We start from the raw sequence: 12,509 nt of genomic DNA, 5'->3' as shown, positions 1-12,509 counted from the left end.
TCTGGCAGAGCCGGGCCAGCAGGCTGAGATTCCATACCTACCCACCCATGGCCCCCGGCCTTCACCAGCGGCTTTGACCCCTGTGACTGGTGCCTGGGAGGGGAGAGTGGCCGGGAAGGGGGACTTCTGAGGTGTCCATTTATGCGGTGCCCTCCCACCCAGCCTGCTCCAGAGGGACGTACACAGGGTGTCTGTGAGTGACAAGAGATTGGATGTCCATTCTTCGTTTTCTTGTTCCAAGTTTGCTAACTCCTGGGAACGTCAGGGGGAAGGGAAGAGGCCTCCTAACCCGCACACCTCTCTGAACACGACACCTTGGAAGACAGCGACCCCAGCCTTGGATCTGACCCCGGAACCCAGAAGAACACCCCAGCAGTGAGTGCCACCCAGGAGCACCTGGGCTCTCGCAGGACGGTCCCGCCCCCTTTCTGGGTCTGGTCTTCACAAGCACCTCAGTGCAGAGCCCCACAGGCCAGTGAGGAGAAGCGGTGGGCAACGGCATCCCCTTTACCGAGAGGACCCAGACCAGCGTCAGTGACGGATCCCTGGCCCAGCTCTGTGACCAGCAAGAACTGGACCTGGACTTCAGAGGCAACTTTTCTTCCCTTTTTTTTTTTTTTTTTGTTAATTTATTTATTGGACAGAGAGATCACAAGCAGGCAGAGAGGCAGGCAGAGAGAGGAGGAAGAAGTCTCTCCGCTGAGCAGAGAGCCCGACGCGGGGCTCGATCCCAGGACTCTGGGATCATGACCTGAGCTGAAGGCAGAGGTTCAACCCACTGAGCCACCAGGTGCCCCCCCCCGCTTTTTTAAAGATTTTATTTATTCATTTGAGAGAGAGTACAAACAGGGGCAGAAGCAGAGGGAGAAGCAGTCCTCCTGTTGAGCTGGGAGCCTGATGAGGGGCTCCATCCCAGGACCCTGGGATCATGACCTGAGCCGATGCAGATGCCTATCAGACTGAGCCCCCCAGGCACGCCCAAATGCAACTTTTTTTTTTTTTTAAGATTTTATTTATTTATTTTGTCAGAGAGAGAGAGGGAGAGAGAGCGAGTGAGCACAGGCAGACAGAGTGGCAGGCAGAGGCAGAGGGAGAAGCAGGCTCCCTGCTGAGCAAGGAGCCCGACGTGGGACTCGATCCCAGGATGCTGGAATCATGACCTGAGCCGAAGGCAGCTGCTTAACCAACTGAGCCACCTAGGCGTCCCCAAATGCAACTTTTGATGCCAGCACCTCGCAATTCCACGTCTGAGATTTGGAGGGGGATCTCAAATGCTTGAAGGCCGTCCAGCATCAGAAGGCAGGACTGGCTCCCAGGACCCAGCATGCTGAAGAAACAGACTTTGGGAACTGTTAGCTCAGACTATGGCTACAAAACTCCCTCTTCATCAAGCTTGCCTATTAAAAGGTCTAAGCCCCAAACCCAGCTTAGAGGTCAGGGGCTCCCGACCACCAAGCAATCCTCACGTGCTAGCTGGTGTCCTGCAATGCAACTCAATCCCATCACACACGACCTGAGGTAGCCCCACGTCCCACAGTTAGGGGCTCATCACACAAGATCACACACACGGTCTCCTGATGCCCTTCCCAAACCCAGATTGTCACCAGAGACTCTGACGACCTGCGGTGAGAAAGAAAGCCACAGACCCCAGCTGGAGTCACTTGCCTCCCAGGACAGCAAACCAAGACTTCACTGTAATTTCAATTTTTCCAGGAGTGGGATCTTAAGTCCATCAATCTAGAATGTTCTAATCTATGCTGACGAGGTAATGTGTCACAGAGGTCCCCTCCTCCCAGAGGAAGATGAGGTGATCCACCGACTAAGCCCCCAGCCCTTCCCCAAAGGGAAGGCAACTTCGCCTGAAACAATCCTTTCTTGTCTTCACTGCTTTACCCCACCTTCCTTCCTAGAAAAACCTTCCATTTGGTGCTGCCTCGGAGTTCCCCTCTGTTTGCCTGAGGGAATGATGCCGGAGCAAGAATCACTTCATAGAGCCAACTAGACCTTCCAATATACTCAGTTGAATTTTTTGTAAGAGAGTTAACTCAGGAACGGACGGAAGAGCGGCCTGGGATGGGGTCTGGGGAGGCAGCACCAGGCTCCCCCAATCCACAGCCCACAGTCCCCACATCTCCACCTGCTCCCCAACCTGGAACTCTCCAGCCCCCATCCCTTGGAGATCTTAAGGAAACCTCATGAGCCGGGCAGGCTGGCGCAAGTCATCGGTCGTCAGTGATTGATTCAACCTGCTTAGGAGACAATTCGCATCGCTGTCCCCAGGCACAAAACAGACCCGGGCTTCAGGACACCCACACCCTCCCCCTGGACCCAGAGCTCTGCAGAAAATGGAAGAAAATATAAGTCAGACATTCACAGATGACAGAGTGAAAGGGCAGAGGAGTGACCAAGAGGGTACGCGTGCTCCCACACAAAATGTAAGCACTATGTGGCAATTACTAGTTCCCTGGGGGCGTGAAGGGCATTCAGAAAGCAGGAGACCTTGCGGGGAATAACGGAACCCATGTGGTCCTCGGTTTCTCGTACCAGGCTCTCAATGGCTGAACGAGATATGTGGGAAAATGTGACCCAGGGTTCAGAGGAGCATGACTGTGGCTACTGATGACGGGGAAGACTGGGGGAAATGGGACACACCATGACCTGGGGTTTGAACAAAACAGTTCTGTGGCCAGCAGGGAGATGGGTCCGTGGGAGCTTTAAGGGGCATGAGAAAGGATATAAAACTGCATTTCTAGGGATGCCTGGGAGGCTCCATCAGTTGAGTGTCTGCCTTCAGCTCAGGTCATGATCCCAGGATCCTGGGATGGAGCCCCATGTCCGGCTCCTTGCTCAGGGGGGAGCCTGCTTCTCCCTCTGCCGCTCCCCCTGCTTGTGCTGTCTTGCCCTTTCTCACTCTCTCTCTCAAATAAATGAATAATTTTTTTTTTAAATAACTACATTTCTTCTTCTTCCCACCCTCTGGTGTCACCAGCCAATTCTGCACATTCTGGTCCCCCTGAGACGTGGGGGCACAAAAGGAACTTCTGGGGCTTGCTCCCAAGGTCATCAGGAAGGTCAATTTCTGCTGAAACATCAGCTATTCACCAAATACAGGAGAGAGGGGTTTCATACACTTACTTGAAGTTCCTCTCAAGGAAAAGAAACAAGAAAAATGTGTAGCGTGAGGGGCCTCTGGCTGGTCGGCAGGGGGAGCAGGCTGATTGCTTTGGAAAGCGGGAACTGGACATTTCCCGCTCGCATCCCCAACAGGCTTCACACTGGGCTTCTCTCAGGACAAATCAAAGTCCAGACATGGGGACGCTGCTGTCACTCAGAGACCCAGCACGCAGGCTTGCTCCTTCTCCTCCTCCTCCCAGGACCCTCTCCAGCCCCTGCAAACCACAGGCGCCTAATAGCCCCCAAGGAGACAGTAGGTGCGCTTTCAAGGACCATGCTTTTTGTGTATAAAACAATTCTGCAGCATTGTTAGGGTTTTCATTTTGCTGAAAACCTTTTTAGGAAGTTGTCTTACTCTCTGGAGCCATGAATTAACAATTGACATTCTTTGTATTCATGAAGTCCCCTGGAGCTCCCACCATAAATTGTCCTGTGATAACCACCCAGGAATCACGGGGCTGGAAGGAACCTTAAATTGTATTGCTCGTCCTGCTCCCACCCAAGCTGCCACCCCAGAGGTGCGTTTCCCAGTGTCAGCCCCTCAAAACATCAGCTCCAGGGGCTGCTGGCAGATTATAAAGGAAAGAGACTGATGGAGGGAGGAAGAGGAGGGGGAGGGGAATGGAAAGAGGGAGGCGTGGAGAAGAGGGGGGTAGGATCCAGGAGGGAGGAGGGGAGATGGAAGGGGGAGGGATGGAGGAGGGAGGAGAGAGGTGGGGTGGTAGAGATGGAGGAGGGGAAGAAAGAGAGAGGGAGGAGGGTAGAAGGGAAGAAGGAAGAAGGAGGAGATATCCATAATTCTTATCTCTTCCGTCCTGCTCAACTACTCCCAACAGATCAGATCCTATACTAAAAACAAATAACATAAAACCCTCTCTTTTGCTGCCCGATTCCCACCTGCTCCTCCATCCCCTCCACCCGCATTCTCTGTCACCACCTGCTTCTCCACTCTCCCCCCGCATACAGTGGGCTCCTGGGAGGTCCACACTCAAGTCTCCAGGTGTGCTGTCCCTACCTCCAGCCTCTCCTGCCTCCCCCGCCACGCTGGCTACCATCCCCTCCACGGAGGCAGCTCCTGGGGAGGGCCCCAGGGACCCACCTGTCCCACTGGGCCCAGACCACTCCCAATGCCCATTCCAGCCCTGGGACAGTAGTCCAACTTGATGTCTCTCCATCACACCCTCCTCAAATCTGTCACCTCCCTTCTGAAGGCAACCAGAATCCATCCCTGCGTTAGACCAGGCCACAGTCATGTGGGGAAACACGTCAGACTGCTAATGATGAAGGCCCGTGCCAGCCTTCATGTCATGACTCAGATGGCATCTCTCCAGCTCAAAACCCTCCAGCGGCCGTACACGTCCCTCAGCCCACCAGCAGCCTTGGCTCTGTGGGTAGCTTTAGAGTTCCACTCCCACCCTCGCGCCCTTGTGCACTCTACTGCAGGACGCCCTTGCCCCAGGGCCCTTGCACTAGCTGCTCCTCTGGTCTAGAGCACATTTACCTGTGTTTCTGTGAAAGAGGCAATGTGGGAGGGAGTAGGGAAGGCCCTGGGTGGCTCAGTCGGCTGAGCATCCAACTCTTGAATCCAGCTCAGGTCATGATCTCAATGTTGTGGGGTTGGGCTCCAGCCTTAGCTGGGAGCTGCTTGGGATTTTCTCTATCCTTCTTCCTCTGCCTCTCCACTCCCTCTCTCTCAAATAAATAAATATATCTTTCAAAAGAGAGAGAGAGAGAGAGAGAGCAGACCTGTAGGAGTCACTTGTGCTGAGCCCAGGTCAGCAAACCAAGAGGTCATACTTAGCCTAAGTTCCAGCCCACTAGGAATGTACATAAGCTTTAACCGGTCAACCCAGGATTATCTGGTCAGCAGAAGAGTGAGCCCCAGAAAGACCCCTTGGGCTCCCCTTGGGAGGGCAGGCTTGCCTGAAACAATGCGTTCTTTGCTAATAATTTCTTTAAAACGTTCTCGCTTTCCCCTTTCTATAGCTCCGGGCACACCTTCGTATTTGCTGAAAGGGACGATGCCTAACGCCTGATTCAGGAATCCCTGAACAAAGTCCATTTGATCTTTAAATTTACTCAGTTGAATCTTTCTTGTTTAACAGATTGAACATCACCTTCCCGGCAAGGCTGACCGTAACCACATTAATGGCCACCCTCATCCCCACCGGCCGGCGCTTACCTCCTCCCCGTATTCAACGCAAGCTGCTTCCTGTATGCGTGGACCGTGTCCCTGAGCTCGGGCCCAAGAGCAGGGATTCAGCCTGTCCCTTCATTGACTCACCCAGGTCTCGAGACCGATAAACGGTATAGAAATAGAGTTGAACAAATAAGTCAATTAACAACCACATAATTCATCAGGTGCCAAACATCACAGCAGCCTATGTGTCAGGATGTTGTGGGGATGAATGACCTGTTTCCAGGTACTTGGAGAAATCAACTTTTTATGATGCTATCTTCTCAGCTGGATGTCGGGAAGACGGCACTCTGTAAGCCTCTGTCTAGCTAGTGATTATATGTGGACCATGTAATCCATGAGTAGTAGGGAGCTACTGAAAATTTCACATGAGTGTGCTCTGTGGTCGAAGCCGGGCTTCAGGACCGTCCCTCAGGTGGCCAAGTGTCAGGATCTTATAGGATCTCCACGGAGCCTCGGGCTCCTGCTGGTACACCCAGCCCTCAAGAGACAGGCACCTTCGGAAACTATTAATGAAAGCAGGATATGAGGCCACGAAAGCCTCCAAGGCTTGACTCTCTCAGAAAAGGACAGTACATCTTCACCTCCTTCAAAGGAGTAGAGTAAGACTTCTGAGAAATAGCGCCGTGGGAGCCCAGGGAGAAGAGTAAAAATGAGTCCATGACCCAGGATTGTAGCAGGATACACAGGTCAGGCAGCTCAAGACAGAAATGTCTCCACCCACTAGGCCGAGTGTCCCACTGTGTATATATAAGAATATTACTCAGCCATAAAAAAGGACGAGATCTTGCCATTTGCAACAACATGGATGGACCTCAAGGTCCTCAAGGGTATTCTGCTAAGTGAAGTAAGTCAGACAGAAAACAACAAATACCACATGATTGTGCTTATATGTGGAATCTAAAAAAACAATAACAATAGGGACGCCTGGGTGGCTCAGTTGGTTAAGCGGCTGCCTTCGGCTCAGGTCATGATCCCAGCGTCCTGGGATTGAGTCCCACATCGGGCTCCTTGCTTGGCGGGGAGCCTGCTTCTCCCTCTGCCTCTGCCTGCCTCTCTGTCTGCCTGTGCTCGCTCGCTCTCTCTCCCTCTGTCTCTGACAAATAAATAAATAAAATCTTTAAAAAAAAATAACAATAAATAAATAAATAAATAAATAAACAAACAACACTAACAAGAAAAAGAAAACAGAAAGAGATTTGTAACTACAGAGAAAAACTGGCAGGAGAGGGGAGGGGGATGGTCGAAACAGGTGATGGGGCTGGAGACTGATGCACTCCCCACTGTAAATTAAATAAGTCAGGGAGATGCAACCCACAGCCTGGTCCATAGCACGGTCCAGTAGACGGTGACAGATGGGGACACAGAACGTGGGGAGCCCTTTGTGACACACAGAGCTGTGGAATCACCACGCACGTCAGCCACGCTTCAACAACAGACAGGATCAAGGAAACCCGTGACACCGGAATCCTGCCAGGGCCCTCAGCTCACTCCAGCCCGAGGCCCTAATGGGCCTCAGTCCAAGAGCTTACCTACCATCAAGGGGTGAAGAGGCACAAGTTCACGTCCTTCTCCTCCCCCAAAGTCCGTTCGCCGAGCACCACGGTCAGCACAAAAGGAAAGCAGACCACATGGGCCACCTTAGACTCGCCATAAAGCCGTTTGCAGGATTGGGTGCTGTTCTGTTCTGCCCAACATACCCCTGGGGAGCCACCCTGCATGGGGGCGGGTGAGGTAACCCCAGCCTCCTCCTGTGCGACAGACCCAAGGGAACCTCCTCTCCTCCCCGCACGCCCAGGGCCCCTCTTCCACGGTGAAGGTCACTAGCTAGACAGAGGCTTACAGAGTGCCGTCTTCCCGAGATCCAAAGGAGAAGATAGCATCATAAAAAGTTGATTTCTCCAAGTAACTGGAAACAGGTCATTCATCCCCACAACACCCTGGCACATAGGCTGCTGTGATGTTTGGAACCTGACGCTTTGCCAGAAAAAGGCTTTTTCTCAAATTCTGCTCATGATGCCCCAGCCACCAAGAAAAGCAGTGTAAGAGTGGAGAAGCAGTGGCTGAAAACGTTCAAAGCCAAAACCACCGCCACTTGGAAAGGAAAGAAATGCTTTTATTTTACGAAGCAGGAGGTGAAGGGGCTTCGCAGTGATCTGCACAGTGAGGCGGCCCCTGGGTTAAATTGACACCCTGGTGTCTGTCTTTCTGACCCTCTGGTCTGTCCGCCACGCTCTGGTCCCCCAAGGGAGTCACTGTCAGGCGGACACAGCCTGTGCTCAGGCCACTATGGGCAGCCCCCCCGCCCCGTGACACCACCTTTGGCTTCATGAAAATGCACTAGTGAGTTATAGTGTGGAGAGCACGTGCCCAGACAAGGAGGGCATAAGACATCAAGACACCCATCTTGCCAGCGTGACCCCAGTCCCCCGGCTTCTGCGTGGCAGGTGTCCCACTAAAGGACGGCATCTCTGCCTGCTCTCCTAACAAAAGATCCCAGGTGGTCCCCCTGATGACCTCCCTTCCGGCCCTTTCCTCCTGTGCTCCCCAGCCTAGTCTGGGCCCGGGACAAAAGGCTAGAGGAAGAGCATCACTCAGCGCTGAGTCCCCCCCACCGACCTCAGCCACGTGGCTATCAGGCTGCTGACCACCCGATCGCACCCAGGGGTCCACATCCCAGTCAGGCACGCCCCCCACTCCTCTTTGTGAGCCCTGCCTGGGCTGCCCCCCACCTTCAAGAGCTGTGGTCCAGCTGCTCTAGCCTATAACTGACCACCGCTTCTCTCCCGCACGGATGTCACCAGCCAGGTCACCAATGAACTCCTATGTGTTCGCAGACTGCCCCATGCATCCCCAAGGCACAGTCCCCAGCCTCTGGGGATCCCGCTCTTCCCCGCAAGTAGGCCAAATTTTTCTGGATTGACACAGGAGAGGGAGTGACCTCTTCTGTTTCCCTAGCTCAGATGGGGGACATCAGGAGTCTGACACGTGAAACCCCTGTGACTACTGTCCAGACTCACTCTGAAGGGTCTTTAGAGCTACGGACGCCTGGTGTCAAATTCAAAGTCCCACAGGATCCCGTCATCTCAGCAATCACTCCTGTGTCTGGATGGCCCCGGGAGTCGTAAGTTAATCTTAAGCAATTAGAAGGGGAAATGGACTTTCTTTAAATGCTCTTTGGAGCGACTACAGAGAAGCTCCAAGACTTCCTCTAGATACGAGTCCAAATGCAAAGCATATCCCTCCATAAAATGAGGGTGTGGGTTGGGTGTCTGTATGGTGTCTACTCACAGGTCCCTGGTGTGGCATGGGTACGGCATGGCCTGTGTCTGCGCAGCCAGTTCCACGTCCTCCTGCCCAGTCTGCACCAGGATGATGGCTCTCTCGATCATGTCTTGCAAAGGGACAAAGATGTAGTTGTACTTGAACCCATCGGCTGGTAGGCTCTGAGGATGAAACTTCCAGGAAGGGTTTTTCACTAAGTCCGTCCTCATGCTGTATAAGATGCTGGTCCGGATAGTGTAGGTGACGTGGGGTGCCAGCCGCAGGGACGGGGCCCCCAAGTTCCTGTCTGCCAGGGAAGTGTTGAATATGACACCTGCCGGTGGAAAAGGGAAGACGGGGTCATCACACCTAAGGGCAGGAGTCGAGGGAAGGTGGATGAGCCATGAGACTCAGCCCAACCCCCTCTTGGGGAACAGGCCACGCCCTGGAGAGGCATCACTGAGTCTCGCTGTTAGGCAGGCAGGCAATGCTATATAAACACCTGCTGTGTGTCCTGGTTATTTGCAACAAAATAACCTACCATTGTAACAAAATGATTTCTTTTGCACCTTTCCAGGACTTGAAAAATGACAGCAGGCTGCTCAGATAATCCGACTTTCCTTTTCTGGGGTACAGATGCATGTGTGAGAATGAGGCATGGAAGGTGCAGTCTTGGGTTGTAGAAGGAGGAGATTAGGGATGGAAGGAACAGCACAGGGACTGTGGTCAACAGTATGGTGACAGGTGTTCGCGCGTTGCCTGTGGTGAGCAAGGCGGGACGTAGAGTTGTCACATTTTACTGATGTCATGTGTGTCAGCTAGATTTCAATTTCCGAAAAGGAACCAATGTCTTTGGGATTATCGATCATTCATTTTTTTTTTTAATTTAAATTCAATTAGCCAACATAGAGTACATCATTGGTTTTGGATATAATATTCAATGATTCATTTGTTGCGTATAAAGATCATTCAAAATGTGAACATAGGGACTCGATTCCAGCCCATGAATTCTCTGAATTTCATACACAGTGCCTATTGGGGGTGGGACAGGACCCTCCCGAGGTTCACATGTGCAAGTCCTAACCCTCAGCAGGTCAGAAGGTGAGCTGCCTTGGAGACAGTGTCCTCATGGAGATGGTCAAGTGAGAAGGAGGTCCTTAGGGTGGGCTCTCACCCAGTAGGACTGGTGTCCTCCATCAGGGGAAACCTAGACACAGACACGCATAGAGCCGACATGGTAAGAGACCCAGGAGAAGGCAGCCATCGACACACTGAGGCGAGGCTGGAGCATGCTCCCCTCATGGTCTCAGAAGGAGCCCACCCTGCCGACACCTGGATCTCAGACTTCTGGCCAGAACCAAGAGAATATAGATTTTGGTCGGTGGTCCTGTCATGGCAGCCCTCAGCAAACTCATACAAACCCAGATTTTAAAAAAATAATGCAATGTTCATTCAGGATTCGAGAACACATCGTGCATCCTGAACCAATGGGCATGAATGGATGAAGGCGGACTGGCTATTATCTCCCCCTTCCCCGCACACTCAGGACCTCAAGATACTAAGATAAAAGTCAAAGTGATGTGAGCATAACTTTAACCAGGAAAGATATAATTTTATCATGTGAGATTTAACAGTAAAATGACACCATAAACTAGTAAACACAGGTGCTGGGAACGGTGTGGGGCCAAGCATCTGAGACACAGACAGACACAACTCATCGACTCAAGGTGAGTCTTTCTGCCTGGTTTCGTTCTGTTGGGAAAGGAGGTCTTTTTCTTTTCTTTTCTTTTCTTTTTTAAAGATTTTATTTAGTTAGTTGACAGAGAGACAGAGCACAAGTGGGCAGAGAGGCAGGCAGAGGAAGAAGCAGGCTCTCCACTGAGCAGAGAGCCCGATTCGGGGCTCGATCCCAGGACCCCAGGATCATGACCTGAGCTGAAGGCAGAGGCTTTAACCCACTGAGCCACCCAGGCACCCCAAGGAGGTCTTTTTCTTTCTGAGTCACTGGCACACACGTTTGGGGGAAATATGCAAAATGGCAAGCCCCCGGGAGCCGGTGCCAGCAGGAGTGCATTTTCTCACAGAATACTTACTAGCCAAGAAGCTGTTCTGTTGCATAAGCTCACGGGCTTTTGCCTCCAGGCTGGCGACAGACTCCAGTGCCTGGAAACGGTCCAGCACCACGCAGGAGGAGAGGTTCACCAAGATGCGGCCGAGGACTCGGATGCGTCCGGCACCTCCGTGGGCAAACATCTTGCCCAGCTTCCCTCCTGAGGACAGTAAGCGGTACAGGACGTTACAAGTTCACTCAGTCCCGGGGAGGAAAAAATCCCTTCTTGAGTCACACTCTGTTCATATGCAAGATGAACCTTTGGCTGGCTATCAATTCTGCCTTTTGGGTTTTGGTTTGGGGTTTGTTTTTTGTTTGTTTTTGTTTTGTTTTGTTTTGTTTTGTTTTAATAGGCTCTGAGCCCAAGGTGGGGCTCAGATTGGTGACCCTGAGAGCAAGAGTCTCGGGCTCCACCGACTGAACCAGCCAGGTGCCCCAACTGTGCTCTGTGAGTGCAGTCCCGTGACGCCGTTCCTTACACGGGAATGAAAAGCTGTGGAAGCTCAGTGGGTGAGCCTATGGCCCAGGGACGCCGGGCGGTGGGCGACACACAGAAGCAGCCAGTCGGGGGCAGGCCCGCAAGCAGCACGGAAGGCCTTGCACACAGAACCCGGCAAAAAAACAAACAAACACGTTACTGTTCCAACCTGGCACTGAGAAATTCCAGAAAACATGCCTTCACCATCACATCGGGCATTTTGTGAAAGTCACTCGCTTTGTCATATTAACTTGCAGAGACAGTGACCCAGGATCAAGGGGCATTGTCACCACGAAAATCCGATCCTAGTGCACTCTGCCCATGTTTGTGCCTTTGAAATGGAAATAGACCCAGGGAGTAAAGCGGGCCCATTCGTCAGCACGGAACGTGGAGGAGGATGTGGTACGTGAGCTCTGGCTTCAGGGAAGAGCTGGACCACAGGTCAGAGAGATGTGGGAAAGCCAAACGACGCAGAAGAACACGAGAACCCTGCCCAGGGAGGGACACGATTACAGAGGTGTTCAGCATGATGACAGGGAGAAGATAGGGATGATCATGGGTCGCCGATGTCACAGCATCACCGTGGGCCGGGGCAATGTGTCTGCAATCCACTGGGGCAGGCCACCCCATCCCCCTGGGCCTCCTTCCTTAAGAGACCCCCAGAGACTAAGTTGCTCCAGACTTCATAAGGAAGAAGGGGTAAATGCGCATGGAAACACACCGACATGTTTTTACACACGTACGACACACACAAACACAGTGAATCATAGAACCACGTAGACATAAGACAGCAAAAGGGGCAGCTCTTAAACACCGTAGTGGCCCTTCCCTCAGCCACCAGACCCACTTCCATAAGGACCATCCCTGAGCAGATTTTCTGGATCCCAGGCCGAGACACTGGGCCTGCTCCCACAGGGCTGGCCATTCTCTGCTGAATGGGAGCCCACACCGGTTGAAGGAGAGCCTCTCAGTTTGGACCACATCTGCTGTGGAGACGGAGACACAGCAGGCCTACTATTGGGGAAAACTGTTTGGGGCCTCACGGCCAAGGGTCAGATGGGGTACACACCCCCCGCTCCCTGAGAGGCAGCTGTGTCTGCTCAGCCCTGACACCCTACATCTCTTGCTTAGGGACCAGGGATGATGATAATCTGCTCAGTGATATCTTGTGAAAGATTACATGAAATAATGCCGGTAAGCCTTCGGGCACTCCCGGTGTCCAGAGCAGGCCGAGCACTCGATCAGTGCGTCCTAATACCACGGTTATGAATATATTAGAGAAGATG

General features: G+C 52.6%; 1 protein-coding gene across 1 annotated transcript in view; it reads right to left on the bottom strand.

The window, feature by feature from the left end:
• Nucleotides 1-12,509, bottom strand: part of ABCA13 (ATP binding cassette subfamily A member 13) — a 340,662-nt gene that overhangs the window by 190,481 nt on the left and 137,672 nt on the right. The window contains exons 31-32 of the mRNA XM_047695838.1: nt 10,729-10,905; nt 8,663-8,969 (exon numbers count right to left, since the gene is read on the bottom strand). Of these exons, the coding sequence (XP_047551794.1) occupies nt 8,663-8,969; nt 10,729-10,905 (484 nt within the window). The remainder of the gene's footprint in view (nt 1-8,662; nt 8,970-10,728; nt 10,906-12,509) is intronic.

Source organism: Lutra lutra, chromosome 11, assembly GCF_902655055.1.
Source record: "Lutra lutra chromosome 11, mLutLut1.2, whole genome shotgun sequence".
Taxonomy (NCBI): domain Eukaryota; kingdom Metazoa; phylum Chordata; class Mammalia; order Carnivora; family Mustelidae; genus Lutra; species Lutra lutra.
The sequence above is the reverse complement of the archived record's forward strand: the minus strand, read 5'-3'. Positions and strand labels throughout refer to the sequence as shown.